We start from the raw sequence: 20,593 nt of genomic DNA, 5'->3' as shown, positions 1-20,593 counted from the left end.
GGGTGCCCAGTTGGAGGCGAATTTTCGAGAGTTTTTCAAGGAAATCATTGGGGGTAAGTGATTCTAACACGGTTTTGGCTAATAATCATGAATATATCATTGATTTCATCTTTTGATTAGTAATTTGGGATGGAATTTGGGAAAAATTAGTGGAACTTCATAAAATGAACTTTTGGGATTTGAAAGCCGATTCGAAGTCGGAATTGAGTGAAATAGTATGGTTAGTCTCGTAATCGAGTGGGTTGTCGGATTTTGTGACTTTGGTCGGATTTTGAGACGTGGGCACGGGGCCTGACTTGATGAACCAAAAAGTCTCTAGGACCTATTGTTAAAAATAATGAATTACTATTTTCATTAACAGCATTTAACCAACCCGGCAACCAGATGCTTCGACCTGCATTGAATGCTGGACTACTCGTTTTGAGTTGACTTTTTGACTTTTGGCCTTAAGCTTAGCATTTTCTTATGGGATTGATTCCTTTAGCTCGTGTTGATTGTATCGAATGGTTTATGGCTGGATTCGGAGCGTCCGGAGGATGATTTGAGGGGCAAAGGCATCGCAGAGTAGGATTTTGGCTTGGTTGAGGTAAGTAACGCTTCCAAACTTGGTTCTGAGGGTTCGAAACCCCAAACTATGTGCTATATGATTGTACTGAGGTGACGCACATGCCAAGCGACAGGCGTGTGAGCGTGCACCGTGAGAATCGTGGCCTGGTTCTTTCCATGGCACTGCGTAGTGGCTCTTTCTTGCCGATATCTGTGTTTTATTATGTGACTAAATAGATGAGTTGTAAATTATGCTAATTATCACGTTAAGGCTTCATGCCTATATAGTTGAGACCCGAGTGGTCGTTTCTTGCCGTCATCTCATTAGTTTCACTGATATTCTGTACTCAGTCTTGTTCCTGCATATCATATCATTGTTTCGGGCTAGTTTTCATGGCATTGTGAGCCCGTGGGTGAGACTGGAGAGTGATGACTGGGAGAGGCCGAGAGCCTGATTATGAGTGACAGTTACAGGTCAGGCTGCATGCCGCAGCAAATTATTGATTATGCCTTCATTGGCTTGTTATAGTGCTTGGGCCGTAAAAGCCCCTCCGGAGTCTGCACACCCATAGTGGGAGCGAATGATATTATTGAGGGATGGATTTCCCTGGACATAGATTTATCCGAGGTATTGATATCTGGAGATGGATTCCTCCACAGGGTTGGATTACCCTTTTTCCTCGGTACCGGGTGACTTATAGTTAGTGATGAGTATGTTCCGGGTGGATTTCCCTGGGCCGAATGGCCATATGCAGTACCGAGTGGTTGATCACTTGAGAGTGGGGGCACATGGTGCATTTCATACATTCCGTGCATTGGCATGTAGAGTTAGCTGAGCTTTATATTTTACATTGTTCAGATCTGTATTTATTTCACTATTGAACTATATTCCTGAAAGAATAGCATGCCTATTTTACTGCACAGTTAATTTCTATTTTTTTTTTAGGTTACATTCGTCACTACCTATCAATCCATAGGTTGGACTTGTTACTTACTGAGTTGGTGTACTCATGTTACCCTTGCACTTTGTGTGCAGATCCAGGTGCTTTCGATCCCGGTAGCAGTCATTGATCGAGGTTGCAGGTGTTGGAGATCGTTGAGGTATCTGCATGGCGTTCGCAGATCTTGACCCTTCTTCTCTATTCTAGTTGTGTTTCAGTTGTACCTAGTAAACATTGTAGTAGACTATGTTATCTCTCTAGACGCTCATGTACTCTGTGACACCCTGGTTTTGGGTAGGTTGAATCATGTTATGGATTTGCTTATGTTATGAACAATTTATTTTCTTAAATGATAAAAGTACTCTTCCGCAAATGTTCTAAATTTTAGTATTGTGGTTGGTTTTTCGTTGAGTTGAGGCTGGCCTAGTTCCGCGATAGGCGCCAGCACGACGGGTTGAGTTTGGGTTGTGACAGTTTTGTCCTTTGAGCCATTTCTCACAGAATCACAAGTATGGAGCTCGTATAGTAGCAAATTTCTTTGAGACACAAAGTGTTTCATATAGAAAGAATGCCTCTTTGAATAATTCATACATGCGTACATGTTTTGCCATCGGGGCTTGACTATTCTATATGGACACGGTTCATCTGACCGTTTGGCCCATTAAAAGGTTTTCCTATTGAGATCTTTTTTGGCGTGAAGTATTTTTCTCGAAAATATAACCTCCGAGGGCGATGCCCCCCAGTATTCGAGGTTGATTGAAAAGAAGCCTTGGATACTGTTGAGTTTTCCTTAGGTAGCACATAGTTATTTCCTCGTTAAAATCCTCGCCGGAAAAACCCATTTGGGATAAAACCCGATCTAATGGAAAAAGAGTGCAACGCGTGCTTTAAAACCTAAGGTCTTCGTGTAGAAGGTTTCTCTCGACGTCTTCGGCAGAACACCTGCAGTAAGTTAATATCAAATACAAATGGAAAAAGGGAGAAAGTCATACCTCAGCAATAATATCGTTGAGTAGTGATACATTCCAATTGTTTGGCAATTGTTCGCCTTCCATCGTGCTAAGTTTGTAAGATCCCTTTTCGATGACTCCGATGACTCAATATGGTCCTTCCCAATTCGGGCCTAGTTTCCCTTCATTCGGGTCTCGAGTATTAAGGGTGACTTTCCTTAGAACTAAGTCCCCGATTCCGAAGTGGCGAAGGTTGGTTCTTCTATTATAATATCTCTCGATTATTTGCTTCTGTGAAGCCATTCGGACAAGTGTATCTTCTCGTTTTTCATCTAATAATTCGAGGCTAGTGTTCATAGCCTCGTGATTTGATTCCTCCGATGCATGTCAAAATCTGGCGCTGGGTTCCCCGACCTTGACTAGAATTAAGGCCTCGGAGCTATATACTAAAGAGAAAGGGGTTGCCCCCGTGCTGGACTTCGATGTCGTTCGATATGCCCAAAGAACCTTAGGTAGAACTTCTCTCCATTTCTCTTTAGCATCGTTCAACCTTTTCTTTAAGTTTTGAATGATAGTATTGTTTGTCGATTCGGCGTGTCCGTTTCCGCTGGGGTGATACGGCGTTGATAAGATCTCTTTTTATTTTGTGTGCCTCGAGGAACTCTGTTACCTTGTTGCCGATGAATTGCTTCCCGTCATAGCATACGATTTCGGCAGGTATCCTGAATCGACACACGATGTGATCCCAGATGAAGTCTATAACTTCTTTTTCTCTGAACTTCTCGAAGGCCTGTGCCTCCACCCATTTAGAAAAGTAGTCAATCATAAACAAAATGAATTTAGCTTTACCTGGGGCCATTGGAGATGGCCGAAGATGTCCATTCCCCATTTCATGATGGCCATGGGGATAGGACTAAATGAAATTGCTCTCCGGGCTGATGAATCATCGGTGCAAACCTTTGACATTCATCACATTTTCTAACAAACTCCTTAGTGTCTTTTTCCATGTTATCCCAGTAATACCCTGCTCTAACAATTTTGTGAATTAAAAACTCGGCGCCAGAGTGGTTTTCGCAAGTGCCTTCGTGGATCTCTCGTAAAACATAATCGGTGTCCCCCGGCCCTAAACATACCGCCAATGGTCCATTGAACGTCCTTCTGTATAATGTTCCATCTTCATCCAATGTGAACCGAGCAACCTTAGTTCGTAGGGTCCTAGACTGTTTATGGTCCGATGGGAGCTTTCCTTTTTTTAAATACCCAATATACTTATTCCTCCAATCCCAAGTCAAACTTATAGAATTTATCTCGGCATGACCCTCCTCGACCACAGATCTCGATAATTGGACGACAATCCCCGGGATAATATCGTCTCTTCGACTGATGACCCCAAGTTTGCAAGTGCATCGGCCTCACTGTTTTGTTCTCGAGGTACATGGTCTAGAGTCCACTCCTTGAAGCGATGGAAGGTCACCTGTAGCTTGTCCAAATACCTTTGCATCCTATTCTCTCGAACTTCGAAGCTTTTGTTTACTTGGTTCACCACCAATAAAGAATCGCACTTGGCTTCAATGACCTTTGCCCCCAAGCTTTTAGCTAGCTCGAGACATGCAATCATGGCCTCATACTCGGCCTCATTGTTAGTCAACCTAGAAGTTTTGATAGATTGTCTAATAGTGTTACCTGTGGGTGGCTTCAAAACAATGCCAAGCCCGGACTTTTTCACATTCGAGGCACCGTCTGTGAAGAGGGTCCATACCCCCGATGATGTAACCAATTTTAGTAGAAGTTCCTTTTCCACTTCGGGTACGAGGGTTGGCGTAAAATCGGCCACGAAGTTTGCTAAAATTTGAGACTTGATGGTCGTTCGGGGTTGATATTCGATATCGTACCCGCCAAGTTCGACGGCCCATTTGGCCAATGGGCCCGATTACTCGATCTTGTGCAAAACATTTTGGAGAGAATAAGTGGTTATCACACATATGGGATGACACTGGAAATATGGCTTTAACTTTCTAGATGCGCTTATTAATGCAAGCGCCAATTTCTCTAAGTGTGGATACCTAGTTTTAGCATCTCCTAAGGTCCAACGTACGTAATAAGTAGGAAACTGCGTATCTTGATCTTCTCGAACTAGTACACCACTTACCGCTATTTCGGACACTGCCAAGTATAAGTACAACTTCTCTTATGCCTTCGAGTGTGGAGCAGAGGTGGGCTCGATAAGTATCGCTTCAATTCCTCCAATGCTTGTTGACATTCCGGGGTCCATGCGAAATCATTTTTCTTTTTGAGTAAGGAAAAGAATTTGTGGCTTCGATTTGATCACCTCGAAATGAATCGGCCCAAGGCAGCTATCCATCCGGTTAGCCTTTGTACGCCTTTCACACTGTCTACGACGGCGATATCCTCGATGGCCTTAATTTTATCAGGGTTGATTTCTATTCCCCGATTTGATACCATGAAGCCGAGGAATTTGCCCGAGCCGACCCCGAAGGAATATTTTTTGGGGTTAAGTTTCCTGTTGTACTTTCTCAAGATTTTGAATATTTCCTGCAAATGAGTCAAATGGTCCTCTGCGCGCAGGGACTTAACTAGCATGTCATCAATATAAACTTCCATTGACTTACCTATTTGTTCTTCGAACATCTTATTTACTAGGCGTTGGTAAGTAGCTCTTGTGTTTTTAGACCGAAGGGCATTACATTGTAACAGTATGTTCCATACTTGGTGATAAACGAGGTCTTCTCCTAGTCTTCCAGGTTTATCTGAATCTGATTGTACCCGGAATAGGCGTTGAGAAATGTAAGGATCTCGTGGCCAGCCATGGCATCGATCATGCGATCGATGTTAGGTAGTGGAAAAGAGTCTTTAGGGCATGCCTTGTTTAAATCCTTGTAATCTACGCACATTCTAAGTTTGTTCCCTTTTTTAGGGACTACAACTGCATTGGCTAACCATTCGGGGTATTTTACCTCCCGAATGGACCCTATTTTAAGAAGTTTAGTTACCTCATCCTTTATAAATGCATGCTTCACCTCAGACTGGGGCCTTCTTTTTTGCTTCACCGATTTAAATCTGGGGTCGAGGCTTAGCCGGTGTGTTGTTATTTCCGATGGGATCCCTGTCATGTCTAAATGGGACCAAGCAAAACAATCCATATTATCGATAAGAAATTGAATGAGTTTTTTCCTGAGTTCGGGGGTTAACCTCGTTCCCAGGTATACCTTTCGCTCGGGCATGTACTCGATCAATACAACTTGTTCCAGTTCCTCGACCGTCGACTTGGTTGCATCTGATTCTTCGAGAATAATGAAAGTTCGAGGAGTAAGAAAATCCTCTTCTTCTTCTTCGATTACCTATTTCTCCGATTCGGTCGAGGCTGGGGATGGTGATTGCTATTTGGCCATCTGCTTATCTTTGGTGCTCGATTTTTTTGAGGTCGAAAGTGTTGATATCGGCGTCACCTCGCCGACTGCAAATATTTCCTTTGCATCATGTTGTTCCCCGTAAACTATTTTCACACCATCCATTGTCGGGAATTTCATCATTTGATGAAGGATCGACGGTACTGCCCTCATATTGTGGATCCATGGCCTTCTGAGTAGTGCATTATATCTCATGTCGCCTTCGATAACATGGAATTTTGTATCTTGGATGGTCCCGGCCACGTTTACTGGTAGGATTATCTCCCCCATCGTTGTTTTACTTGCCATTTTGAAGCCATTTAGGACTCGAGATGCAGGCACAATTTGGTCCTGCAAGCAGAGCTGCTCTACGACTCTCGATCTGATTATGTTTGCTGAGCTACCTGGATCCACTAGAACACGTTTAACTTGAATTTTATTTAACAAAATAGAAATTACCAGGGCGTCGTTGTGCGGCTGAGAAATGCCCTCTGCTTCTTCATCATTGAACGATAGGATGCCTTCGGGCACATAACCCCGAGTCCGCTTTTCTCTGGTGATCGACACCTTGGTACATTTGAATATAGGCCCTTGTGGAACATCGACCCCGCTAACGATCGTATGAATTACATGCTGCGGCTCTTCCTGCTCATTCTTTCTGTTGGCGTCTCTTTCTCTGAAGTGATTCTTAGCTCGATCACTGAGGAACTCTCGAAGTTGGCCCTCGTTGAACAATCGAGCTACCTCCTCCCTCAGATCTCTCCAGTCTTCGGTCCTATGGCCATGTATACCATGATATTTACACATCAAGTTTGGTTTTTTTAGAAGGATCGGTTTGCATAGGTCTGGGCCATCTGGTGTCTTTGATCCTTCCAATAGCCGATACGATCCCCGATGCATCGACACTGAAATTATACTCTGATAACCGAGGTGCTTCTGCGGGATCGGTATGTTTATCAAAACTATTCTTACTCATAAGTCCCCGAGAATTTTGCCCTAGATCATTTCTTCGATCATTCTAAGGAGGATTGCGACCCGAACCATTGTTTCTTCAATCTACGACATATGGCTGATATCGTTCTCTGTTCGAACTTGGTTCCATGTCGGTATCCCTCGGGGTTTTAACTGCCAATCTGTTTGGATGAACTGAACCCGAGAGGGCTCCTAACTGGTCGTCCTCGACCCTGATATTCGATTGATAACGATTATGCACATCTGCCCAAGTTACAGCTGGATACTCGATAAGATTTTGCTTCAACTATCGTGACGCTATCGAACTCCGCTCGTTCAACCCCTGGGTGAAAGCTTCAATGGCCCAATCATATGTGACCGGTGGTAATTCCATTCTCTCCATTTGAAATCGGGATACGAACTCCCTTAGCATTTCATCACCCCTCTGTCTTATCTTAAAAATATCTGATCTCCTTGTTGCGACCTTTATGGTCTCAGCGTGTGCCTTCACGAAGGCGTCTGCTAACATAGAAAACAAATCGATAGAATTCGGTGGCAAGTTGTGATACCAAATCATTGCTCCCTTTGACAAAGTTTCCCCAAATTTTTTTAACAAAACAGACTCGATCTCATCATCATTTAAGTCGTTTCCTTTAATGTCGCATGTGTACGAAGTGATGTGTTCATTAGGATCGCTCGTCCCGTTCTATTTAGGCATATCTGGCATACGGAACTTCTTAGGAATGGGCTTCGGAGCCGCACTCTGAGGAAATGGCTTTTGTACGAACTTTTTGGCATCCAAACCTTTTAAGATCGGGGGTGTCCCGGTATTTGATCAACACGAGAGTTGTATGTTTCCACTTTCTTGTCATTATCTTCATAATTGCGGGATCAGTACCCTATCCATTACCGTTCGACCTTTCGGGCACCGGCTCAGTACGGCGAGTGATTTCTGGTTCGACCACACTCGGAGTTTTATATTGACTTTGAAGCTAAGCGATAGCAACCTGCTGAGCCTGTAGCATCTCGAATATTAGCTGGAGGCTAACTCCCCCGTCTCCTACACCCAGTGTTCCTTGGCCACCAGATCGGGCTTCCGTGCGTACACTTCGTCCGGGGTCTGCGCCTAAATCCGCTTTCAAAGCAATGTGCAAACTAACATCGACTGGTTCGACAATCGGTACTTCCCCAGGGTTAATCGGTGGTGCACCGGCTCCTCGAGCAACTACATTATTATTTTCCTTGTGAAATCCAAGACCATCATCGCCATGTACGGGTGCATTTTGCGAGTTTGACATGTTTTAACGTGAAAACAAAAATTCTTGACAAGGACAAGTGTGAAAATAACGTGTGTTATCAGAATCAGTACTGAAACAATCACTATTATCTTTAGCCCCACGGTCGGCGCCAAACTGTTTACCCAAAAATTCGAGTAACAATTAAACTTATTTTGTGGTTTTAAAGATATGTGATTTAATCCAATACTAATTGATAAACAAAGAATCAAATGTATAAATTAAAGAGTAAAGTAAGTCAAACCAGTGTGCAAGCAAGTCTCGACCTCGAGCTATGGCAGCCTCGAGGTAGGTTAGTCAGAATGATAAAATAATAAGGCAATACAGATGAAAAGCAAGAAACTGATGTATGTATATTCTATTGTCAATGATTGATGCGTTACAAATGATTGGGATCCCCTTTATATAGTAGGGAAATCCTAAATAAGGTACACTTCTAATTGTAGTATGGAATCTTATTATACAACTGTCTAACCAGCTAGTACAATCCGGAATTTACGCCGCGATCTTAGGGTCACTGTGGGAATCTCGCTCTTTCTGTTATGAAACCATAACGATATGATCTCGAGCTTGGTCATACTTTTCCTCAGTGTTCATCGAGCACTTCAATCTTCGAGTCGTGTACTCCGCCATCGGGCTCGAGCCCGGTCCATTTTGAACTTGTTCTCGAAGCGACCCCTCGAGCCTACGGAATCGGGCATACCTGATTTCGACCGTATATAATATATATATATATATATATATATACTAGTTTTAGTGTACGTGCGTTGCACGTTAATAATAACACATGATGATTTAAACATTTATTTATATCAAGGAACAAAAAAAACTAATTAATGAGAGAAATTTTATGTATAATAATACAACAATCATTTAAATGCCGAAAAATATTATTACATTAGCATAATACATGAATTTAAAATAAAAGAACATCATCAAAACTTACAAAAATGATCAATTTGGTCATGTTAGTTAGATAATTATGTATTATAGCTTAAAAGTATTTAATGTGATGGTATCTATACGAACACTCTTCGTGGACACTATTTTTTTCTTTTTGTGCATTTCTTATCGATATCCCTCTTGAAAGTGCAATATACAGTTCTTCGTGTAAGATACATATTGCGGTAAAAATAGTTCAATATTTAGGATGTTTGTCCTTGTGATTTATTTGTTATGTTTGCAAAATATAAACATACTAAAATTATTTTCACACAAATTTAAAAGGATATTCCTTAGTTCTGAAAGACGAAAGTTGAATTCAGGGATAAGAATATACTTAGAATCACATTGACCATTATCATAATTTTTGCATGTATATCGTTATTGTCAAAACTTCTATATACCATCTGTGTGCTATTACATAAGTTATTCGGTGTATCTAAGTTTTTCAGTAGCATGACGGACATATTTTTTTCAAAATTAACCTATATACAACGAAAGATCAATTTTAATTTAGTCCACTATATATGCGGTGACACTAACATACGTAAGAAATAATAAAGTTGACAACAAACATGTACGGTAGAAGGCCATTTAGTATTAAAGTATTTAAGTATTCNCCTTAGCTTTATGTTTTGATGATCTAACAAACTTACTGTCAAAGAACCAGATAAGGAACCTGATACACTTGGTACACAACTCAAATCAACGGACTTAAGCTAATGTGAGTTGCTATGACTTCAGAAGATAAATAATCAACACAGGGACCTGATCCTCTTGGGTTCCCCTGACAGCAGTACGAAGTCAACTGCCTACAGCTGGAAAGTGAACCGCCTGCACTATACACACAAACAGTGCAGCACAGTACAACAGTCACTTCTCATTGACCAACCAAATGATTACATCATTCAACTGATGTCATCCAAGTTGTATTAACAAAGAGCATTACAACAAAATATCACTTGAACACTTGAGAATTCATTCAAGCACTCCAACTGTCTATCCATCAAGCATTTAATTCTCAAGTGCATCAAAAACAAAGTACAACACTACTACAGACCAGTTCCTACAGCAAGTATCTTGTATGTCCTTAGTTGAGTTGTAACTTTGTATTTGTTCTTCCTTGTAATTCCTACTTTGCTTATATAGAAGCTTTAATTAGGAACTCCTTGTAAACCATAAACCTTTAGTGTTTGTGTCGTGACTAGAGTTAGTCATGAGTTAAAGTCTTTGTAATAGGTGTATTGCAAAGTGGCTTGTAATAGGTGTATTACAAGTTAGTGAGGGATTAAGAGTTTAATTCCTTGATTGCATAGGTTGTAATATAAAAGATTGCTCAAAGTGAAGTTGAAATCCTACCAGTGTAGGTCGTGATTTTTTTATCCCCCTGAGCAGGAATTTTTCCACGTAAAAGTTCCTTGTTCCATTTACTTACTGTTTCATTAGCTTTATCTGTGGAAACCTATATAGGACCTGGTCTCTATATAGTTTGGTGGACTCACATATTTTATTAGATACATGGATCTTTCCTCAGTGCTTCCGCTCATTTACATGATAATTAAGCTGCTACCTCATTGACTAATTCATTTTGGTGCCTTTGCTTGTTTATATAGAAGTTGATCTTTGATTAACTGATATTTTTTGGGTCTTTTTCCGATTTAATCAAAGTTACTTTAAGTGATTCCTTACAAATTTTTATATTATTTCNAGCTATTCGGTGTATCTAAGTTTTTCAATAGCATAACGGACATATTTTTATATAAAAGAAGTATATAAACAAACTACAAAATTTCGTCTTAAAGAAGTATGTGCCTTGGTGGGAGGAAATGACTCATAGACAAAATTTTATTAATTTTAAATATTAAAAATTAGCAAAAAAGATAATGTAATCCAAAAAATAGGTTATTGCAGTTATATCCTTCCCCTATGAGTTCTTCCGCTTAATATTTTAGGGCTATTTTGGGATATTAATATTGTATTTATATTTTTACAATAAATTAGAATCTGTTTTTTCTAAATAGATTTGCACAATATAATAAATTCTCAAATTAAATTAGTGATAGGACATTATAATATGTTCTCGAATTAAATTAGTAATAGAAATATTTAAGAAGTATATCCTAAAAGTAATATGATTACATGACTAAAGATATTTACTTGTTCAATTTTATATGAATTTGACCGCCCGAAAGTAATTATACTAATAGGATTCCTAAAGGTAATCGTGTAGGATTCCTAATGTGTAGTATTAAAACTAACAGGATTATAAGGTAATAGCTAGAATTCTGGTTATATCATTTTATTGTAAGTCACTATGCTTAATATTATAAGGTTATTTTTGTAAACTGACATTGTATTCATACTTTTATAATAAATATTTAAATTAATATGAGTACTTATTATCGTTGTTGGCCAAACATGAATAGGATTATAGGTATACTTGGTCCAAAAAGAAGTATGTCGATGTCTCACAAGTAATTACTAATAGGATTAAGAAGGAATTTAGGATCCAAAAGGTAATATGTTTACATGGCTACGTGTTCCTAATAAAGGTAATTGGTATTCGTAAAGGTAATTGATTTACGTGGCTAACATGTACATGTATGTCCTGAAACTAATAAGATTATAATACTAATGTCTAAAATTCCAATTATATCCTTTCATTATGAGTTATTATGCTTAATATGAAAAGGTTATTTTTCTAAAATTCATCTATCTATAGATAGATAGATAGATAGATAGATATAGATAGATAGATAGATTATTTTTCCTTCCTTCTCCCTCGACGATCGGGTTTTGGGTTCTTGCAATGGGTTAATTTGTTTACGCAATGACTCATTTACACTAATGCTATTGAACCATGTAGTGGAAAATCAAACATATATCGTGGTTTTATGCTTGATTATGAAGGTGGTGGTGGTTGTTTTGTTAGATATGGATTGGGTTATGATGCATCTACCGAAAATTATAAGGTTGTGAAGATCTTTAGTTTTACTCAGATTGAGAGCAGATATGAGAGCATGATTAAGGTTTATAGCGTAAAAGCTAGCTCTTGGTCAACTATACAAGGTTTTAATAGTGGTTATATAAATGGAAAGTTGGGTGTGTTTGTAAACGGGGCTCTTCATTGGGAAGAATGCTATTGTCATCGGCAACCGGCAAGGCTAAACTCAGTCGGCAAGGCTGATATAAGAGTGGCTCTGATACCATCTGTAATAGCCCCACTTGCTACTGATATTGTCCAATCTTGGCCCAGGCCCACACTGCTTCAAAATGCGTCACTAGAGTCTAAGGCTTGTTAACTTATATACACAACATTCCTCTTGTGTTTTGCCGATGTGACACCCTGTCTAAAGTCTGGGGTGTTACAGTGACGAAGGAGTACAATGTCGAGAAATCCTAGACTAAATTGGTTACCATCTCATCACCCGTTTATTGTAGGAGTTATATCTCACCGTTGTTTGTGGAAGAGAATGGTGTTGAATTTCTGCTGAAGCTTGGCAGAGAGATAACACTGTACAATTCAAGGAATGGATTATTCAAGCGACTTCACCGTTATGTGTTGGGTGATTTTCTTGAATTTCAAGTGGCCACAAACTTTGAAAGCTTTGCTTCACCTCATATTTAATGATGTTATGACTGGTTCATTTTGATAGGCTGTTGAATAACTAGGTGAGTGAATTTGAAGATGTTCCTTCGGGGACATCCGATTAAAAAAAAAAAAAACTTGATTATACGACAGTTGGATAGCTTATTACTTAGTGGAACTTGTTTGCTCAAATGATTTTAGGTTGATTACTTGAAATCTAAGTGCTGCAAGTTGTTCCAATGTAAGTTTTGGCATGTTCTTTGCTCTCCAGGAACTGCGGTAGGACCATGAATTTTGAAAACATGAACAATTAAGAACAAAAACAAACAAAAAAGCTACCAGCATATGCTTTATTTTGTTTATTCTTGTCGCTGAAGATGTACCTTTCCACTATGTTTAGCAGCTGGGCTCTGCAAGACGATGTTATAATGTGTGAAGGAAATCTTTTTCTTTTTATATGTGTTATAAGTTGGGTTATGCTAGGAATTTGGTTGGGTTATGTTAGGTCACGAATTTGTATGTTGTTGTGATAGGTGTGGTAATATTGATGATATGAGTTGAGCTTACTGATGATTCATATCTCCGACCTCCAACTTGTTTAGGATTGAGGTGTAGTTGTTGTTTTTGTTGTTGTGAGATTTAGAGAATTCCCAGATTTTCTTAGAAGACAATATTGTGTATTGAAATGAGATGAATTCAAAAAGAACGGAGTTGATATAGAAGATTCATGGCCACCTCGAACTAATTTGGGATTGAGACGTAATTGTGGTTGTTGTTATTGTAGGACAACAAAGTTAGATTCAATCTGTAGGATTCATGAAAAAGAAAATCAACAACAATTTGAGTGCATTAAATGGAAGATGAATGTTCAAATGGATTACAACTTGAAAGAAGCAACGACAAGATATACAACGACAACATGCCCAGTGTATTCCTACAGTATGGGTAGCACCGATAAGATATCATTCCCTAATTAAATGGAAGTAAGTTCTTGACTCTTTTTTTCCACCTTCATTCAGTCCCCTCCTTGAACTGGCTAATTCATAAATAAATAGGCCATTTAATTAACTCTTTTTTCTTACTCATCTGCAATTTTGACAATCTTTTTGCCTATATTATCACCACAGAATAGCCCAATAAAAGCAGAGGGAATGCTTTCAACACCTTGTGAAACATCCTCAATGGCCTTAAGTTTTCCAGCTTGTAAGTACTCAACAGTTTTCGACAGGAAATCTGCATACACTTTCATAAGATCAGCTGCTAAGAATCCTTGGATGGTAATCCTCTTGTATACTATATCCAACATCTCGGGTGCAGCTCGTGTGCTAGCATTCGTGTACTCAGAAATAACCCCACAGATGGCTACTCTCCCGAATGAGTTCATGTTTGCCACTGCTGCTTCTAGCATCTTGCCTCCCACGTTGTCGAAGTAGACATCAATCCCTTGAGGGAAACACCTCTTCAGAGCAGACTTAAGGTCAGTTTCTTGTTTATAATTGAATGCATCGTCGAAACCTAGTGTTTCTTTGAGCAACTTTACCTTTTCTTGACTACCAGCAGAGCCAACAACATAACATCCAAGTAATTTAGCATACTGTCCAACTAAATTTCCTATTGAACCAGAAGCAGCAGACACGAAAACTTTCTCCCCTGGTTTCGGCTTACAAACATCGAAAAATCCACCATAGGCTGCAAGTCCACTGAATCCAAAAACTCCAACATGGTAGGATAAAGGAAACCCCAGAGGATCAAGCTTATTCAATAGCGAACCCTCTTTTACTCTAGTGTACTCTCCCCAGGTAAGAAGCCCTGCAACCAAGTCATCTTTCTTGAACTCGGGCTGATGAGAAACTAACACTCTTCCCACACCATAAGTGTCAATGGCATCCCCGGGAATAATGGCTGCTGCAAAACTGATTGCTGCTTGCGACGAACTTTGGCTCTTCATCCGGTTTATTTGATATGGATCAATTGATACATACAGATTCTTGACAATAACCTCCTTGGACTCAGGCTCAACTATAAGGGAGAGGTTTTCAACTTTTATCTCAAAGTCTGATTCTTCTGGTGCACCATTTATGTTGGATTTTATTGCTACATACATGTTTTTAACTTCCATCTTGTAGGTAACTTTTGGCTTTGCACAATATTAAGAGAGGGTGAGAATTAAGTGTAGAAGAATGTGATGGGAAATACTCTCAGAAAGGCTTATATGACTCAACCATTTTTAGGTCCTCATATACTGATAACTGATAAGTATTAGTTCACTGTTTCTTTTGCAAATTCTCATTAGATTAATGTGGCGGCTACACAACATCAAAATGAAGAAAATGACAAGTACATAGGATTCTGTTATGCCGGCTCAGCTAAAATAGATTGTTACTAGCATCAAGATTGTCACTATATCAGTATATCATATGCCTATAGAAATGGGCAAGAATAAGACAATTTAAGCGGCAGTCCTTGCTTTGCTTATAACTAAGCTTTTGTTGTTTCAGTTCGTCTTTGTGATTGCCTTCAAGTAACTTCTTGACTAGGTAAGCTATGATTGAGAAAAAAATATGCGTTAATTTAATAACATTTACAAAGACCGATGGGTAAATTAATACTCCCTCTGTTTCAATTTATGTGAACCTATTTCTTTTTTAGTCTGTGACAAAAAGAATGACCACTTTCCTTATGTGGATACAATTTATCTAGTTACAACGATTTACATGTAAATCAGACCCTCCCCCCACCCCCACCCCCACCCCCCTCTTTTTTGGATAACCGAGAAATTCTCGAGGGTTAGTAGTGCAAATTTTGCTTGTGTTTAATCTTTCCCGAATGAAAGTCCTATGTGCAGTTTGGAGGGAGATCTTTCATATCTTTCGAGAGGTCGAAACTCAGTAGACGATGGCACGTATCTTTATCCTTCTCTACTTAAATACAAGGTTATTATCTTTCATATCTTTTGATAGGTCGGACTCATGACATACACATTTAATCCACACATCAAGCGCTGCGCTCGTACCACGAGATCAAGGGATTCACATTGACAGACTCGCTGGAAAGTATAGGATTACCTCATAGTTATTTTAAACCATTTTAGGCGGCTTCCAACTATATCAACCATTTTAACTGTTGTATGGACGGCAGGATTTGGCTCAATTTTCAGAATAAAAATACCACTTTTAAATTTGATAGCGTCTGAACTTTTCAAAGAAGATTAAGAAAAGTAGCTGAACAACAAGAACTTAGAATTAAAAATAACTGTGCCAACCACTTGACTAGATAAAACATGCAACAATACAACATCTGATGCAACCTAAACTAATAAACCATCTGAAAAAATAGCACAAACAACTTAATTTCTCTGCTTTCCTAGTGTAAGCTAAATTACTTATCATCACCAACATGAGGTGAAGCTAGACTCTCAACATAAGTAACAGCTTGTACTTGAAGACAACGACCTGATGAATGAATGTCCAAGGATTTGTACGAAGCGTTCCTCGAGTTGTACAAACTTATATCCGTACCAAGCTTCACTAAAACTTCGTCACCATTCTCAGACACAAACAGAGGTGAGATATAACCCATACGACCAAAGGGTGACGAGAGAGAAACCAACTTAGTCCATGACTTCTCCATACTATACTCCTTCATCACCCACAAATCAGTCTTATCCGGATAATAGTTGCAGCACGCAACTAGACGTCCACCTAAAACACTTAACATCCAACTGAAGTCTCCATTTCCATTTCCATTTCCACAACGAGGCAACGCCATTACTCCATACGTCTCAGTAGCCAAATCAAAAGTCATAATCTCCTTAGAAGCACCTGAATCGCGACATTGGCTTACCTCCCAATGAAGAGCTACATTCGCAAACAATCCCGATTGTGCATTTACATAACCACTATTAAACCCCTCAATCATTGTCCAAGAATTAGCCCTTGAGCTATAAATCTTGACCACATTCTCATATTTCCCCTCATCCTTAGGAAAACTAAAGATCTTAACAACCTTATAATCATCATTACTACTATCATAACCAAACCCATATCTAACATAATAACTTACACCACATTGAACAAATGAATCTTGAAATTCTTTGTATTTTCCGGTTGATGGGTTCCACAAAATCATTTTTAATGACACTGCTGTTAAACATAATAATCCATTACAAGAACCCACAAATTTCGCAGATCCAATAGGGGCTTTCAAAGTATAATCAAGATTAGCAACATTCATTGAGGAATTTTTTTCACACACTATAGAGTAAATAGAGCTCATTTTACCCACTAAACCTGATACTGAAGCTACTATAGCAAGTCTAAGATTCACATTTCTGTAATCTTGAACAGAAAATTTGATTTGGGTGTTCATAAAATGTGGACTTGAAAGTAAAGAAAGCCAAGATTTTGAAACACACCTTAATTTCAACAGGGATTTTACTGGCAACCTTATGAGAATTTCAATGATAATTTCATCTGGAAGGCATGAAAGTTGCAATAAATCTTGGGAAAATTTTGTGGGGTTTTCCCCAGATATTTGAATTATTATTGGCTTTTGATTTTCCATTGAAGCAAAGCTCTTTCTAGATAGGGATATGGAGGAGGTGAGAACAGAGATATGGTTGAAGTCTTTGGATTATTGACTTTGGGGTTTTCTCCAAAATTTTGGGTTAAGTTATATGACAAGTTGCAATGGAAGTCCTTATAATAAAGTCTAAATTAATTTCAGCCAGAAATTTTTAATGGTCCAAACAATAAACATAACAGTCAGGTGACAAGAAATTTTATAATACTTACAAAGTTTTATGAAAATGGTGCCGGCTTGGTCTAAAGCGGACAATGTCATACTATATTAAGATCCCGTTTGGACATAAGAATTTTTTCCCTTTTTTTCAAATAATTTTCACTTTTTTCCGAAATCAGCGTTTGTTCATAAAATTTTCAAATTTCACTTGAAGATGCATTTTGAAATTTTTTAAAATTCGAAAACCTCAAAAAATTTGTTTTTTAAAATTTTTCACTCAAATCACTCAGAAAACTTCAAAAACAACCCAAAACTATATTCATGTCCAAATACAATTTAAAATTTTAAATACCATTTCACTTGAAAAAAATTTTTACCCTTTTTTTGGAATTTCACAATTTTTATGTCCAAACGCCCACTAAAAGTATCTTCGGGTTGGTTTATCCCAAGAATTGGTCAGAGTCCAGGTCCGGCGGGACGAGTATGGCAATGGTTGTTGGGTTAAACCAACCCGAAAATACTCTTAATATAATGTAATATACTCCGTTTTGGGCCAAGCCCCCACGGTTTTTCCAAAAGGCTTCACACAATTAAGAAATCTCTACCACTTATATGTAGACTTCCTATTTTTTCAGCTACCAATATGGGATTTTGTTCGCACGCCCAACAGAAACTAATCCATATACACACTCTGCTTATTTTTTTAAAAGAAAAAAATCATCCCACAATCTTCGGTTTTATGGTTCATTACAAATATTTTTTTAATTATATGATATTTCTTACAGGAATTTAATTAAATATTATAGAAGATCAATAAAAAAAAACGCATAAAATCTTGATACAATCATTTTCATGTTTTAATTGATTATAGTAGATCATTTTCTCCCTATAATCAATATAAACTAAAACATGAAACTCCAACTTTGTTGTTTCTTGAAAGTAATGTGACAACAATCACCAAACTACTTTAGTTCAGATATATTTTATTTAAATTTTTTCTTAATGTTGTTGAACTGTATGAACAGACTAAACTAAAATTTTAATCTATTAAAATAATCTTCTGAATGGGAATGTGGAGGAGGTGAGAAGAGAGATATATGGTGGAAGTCTTTTGACAAATGACTTTAAAGAGTTCTCTCCACATTTTTTGATAAATTTATGGCTATAAGACAAGTTGCAATGGAAGTCCTTATAATAAAGTGTAAATTAATTTCTGCCAGAAAGTTTAATGGTCCCATATAACAAAGAGTATTTTTCATTTTTAATCCGTATCAGAAACTATTTACATTCGATAGCAAGAAATTATATATAAAATTTGCATAATTTTTGCATATAACATACAAAACGTGTGTGTATATATTTGGCTATTATTTTGAGAGCGGCTATACAATGTTACTTTTCCTGTTATATCAAATCTTTACATGATTATTTTCTTTTATTTAAATTGCAATCGGTCGTATAACGTATTAGATCTTTTCTCCTCAGAATCAATATGAACATGAAACTCCAACTTTGTTTAATCTTAAAAGTAACATGATAACAAGTAAACAACCACCCAACTATCCCTTTTTTTTTTTTTAATTTAAAATTTCTTTCCGATAGTTGAATTGTGTGAACTGTCTTAGCTAAAATTTTAAAATATTTGAAGTTGCGACAATTTCATAAAGTCTTTTGGGTAGCAACTTGACTTTTTTCCATGAATCAAACGTGCGATAATATTTTTTTGGTTGATGATGGTGATTTGAGATCAGAACCTTTATCTACTTTGATACTAATATTAAAGCGCGTGAGCCAAAAGCATGTATATAATTTGATATTAATATTCGATAAAACTTATGAATAATTTGTACCAAAGTTATGATCCGTCCAGCATAACTTGTGAATAAGGCAAGTTTAATCAATTCGACTATGTGTTATTTTTGTACAAATTCCTTCGATAGTGACAAAATGACGACGCAAATCATTATACTTGTGCAAATCACCCGATCAAAGGTGCTGTAATTTGAAATTTTACCTCTTATAGCAAAGCTTTACACCCCATTTATTATAAATAAAAACCCTTTTAATTTTTTTTATAGTTACCTTTTAGATTTTATAGCAAAATATGTATTTATGGTCACTTCCTATCGTTAAACCATTAAATAGGCTGTCTAATATTTTTCTCTCTCATTCTTTCAGTTTATTCTCTCCCAAAATCACCGCATAGTATCGTATTTCTCTCTCCACGATCTCTCTCTCCTCTCTCCTCTCTCTAGGCGACATGGAGACCTAGCAGCTGCCATGATTGTTTTCAATATTGTTTGCTCCAAATTTCTCTCCCCGGCTCTCTCCTTTATCAGCGCCTGCCTCCCTCAGTTTTCAATATTTGTTGCTCCAAGAAGTTATTGTAAGTGTTAAAGTTTTTGGGTTTTGACCGGTTAAAACTTCTTCTTTTTCTATTCTACAGTTTTTTATTTTTAAATATTCACCATTGTTAGATTTTCTACAGAATACCCACTAAACCACTCAATTTCGAAGGGCCATCTTTCGATAGTATAAAAGCTTTGTTAGGTTTTCTGCAGAATACCCACTAAAGCACTCATTTCAAAGGGCCATCTTTCGATTTGCAAATCACTCAAGAGGAACCTGTATTTGCAGGTTCATCAGCAACCATTGAAGTCAAAATGACCCTAATTGTAGATGTATTTATATGTATTCGAGTCCGAATACATTGATTTTCAGTTTGTACAGTGATTTTCTCTTCTTGTATTTATATGTATTCGATAAGGCATACGATGATTTTTATTTTGTACAGTGATTTTTGACTGTTGTATTTAGATGTATTTTTATGTATTTGAGTTCATACAAAAATATTTTTAAATATATTGATAGTTCTATCATTTTGATGTTATTCATCAATTAGTTATGCATTCAATCTAACTATATCCATCTGTATTTAAAATAATAATACAGTGAAATACAGTAAAATACTCTCAATACAAATCGAAAATCAATGAATACAACCAATGAAATATACTCAATAAAGCAATAATACTAGGTATTAGGAATAAATAAATATTGCGAATACAAAAATAAACTTTAATACATTGAACACAACTGTTAGATACAACAGAATACAAGCACTAGGATTATTATGAAATATGCAGGTAGTAGGTTACTATTACAAGTTGAATCCAGCATAAATACATGAAGTATTCATATAGAGAAAATCGACTACAAACACTAGGTTTAT

At 37.7% G+C, this 20,593-nt stretch overlaps 2 protein-coding genes across 2 annotated transcripts; both read right to left on the bottom strand.

The window, feature by feature from the left end:
• Positions 1-13,438: 13,438 nt before the first annotated feature.
• Positions 13,439-15,346, bottom strand: LOC109208289 (NADP-dependent alkenal double bond reductase P2-like). The gene has a single exon (XM_019371376.1). It carries the CDS (start codon positions 14,738-14,740, stop codon positions 13,700-13,702), a length of 1,041 nt encoding a protein of 346 aa, XP_019226921.1. The 5' UTR covers positions 14,741-15,346; the 3' UTR covers positions 13,439-13,699.
• A 493-nt stretch (positions 15,347-15,839) lies between these two features.
• Positions 15,840-17,287, bottom strand: LOC109208288 (F-box/kelch-repeat protein At3g06240-like). The gene has a single exon (XM_019371375.1). It carries the CDS (start codon positions 17,182-17,184, stop codon positions 16,000-16,002), a length of 1,185 nt encoding a protein of 394 aa, XP_019226920.1. The 5' UTR covers positions 17,185-17,287; the 3' UTR covers positions 15,840-15,999.
• Between the last annotated feature and the right edge of the window lie 3,306 nt (positions 17,288-20,593).

This window comes from Nicotiana attenuata, unplaced genomic scaffold (genome assembly GCF_001879085.1).
Source record: "Nicotiana attenuata strain UT unplaced genomic scaffold, NIATTr2, whole genome shotgun sequence".
Lineage (NCBI taxonomy): Eukaryota > Viridiplantae > Streptophyta > Magnoliopsida > Solanales > Solanaceae > Nicotiana > Nicotiana attenuata.
This window is presented reverse-complemented; position numbering and strand designations above follow the sequence as displayed.

What these genes read in the sequence shown, in the direction of transcription:
- LOC109208288 (XM_019371375.1), bottom strand. Translation starts at nt 17,184, where the DNA reads ATGGAAAATCAAAAGCCAATAATAATTCAAATATCTGGGGAAAACCCC.
- LOC109208289 (XM_019371376.1), bottom strand. Translation starts at nt 14,740, where the DNA reads ATGGAAGTTAAAAACATGTATGTAGCAATAAAATCCAACATAAATGGT.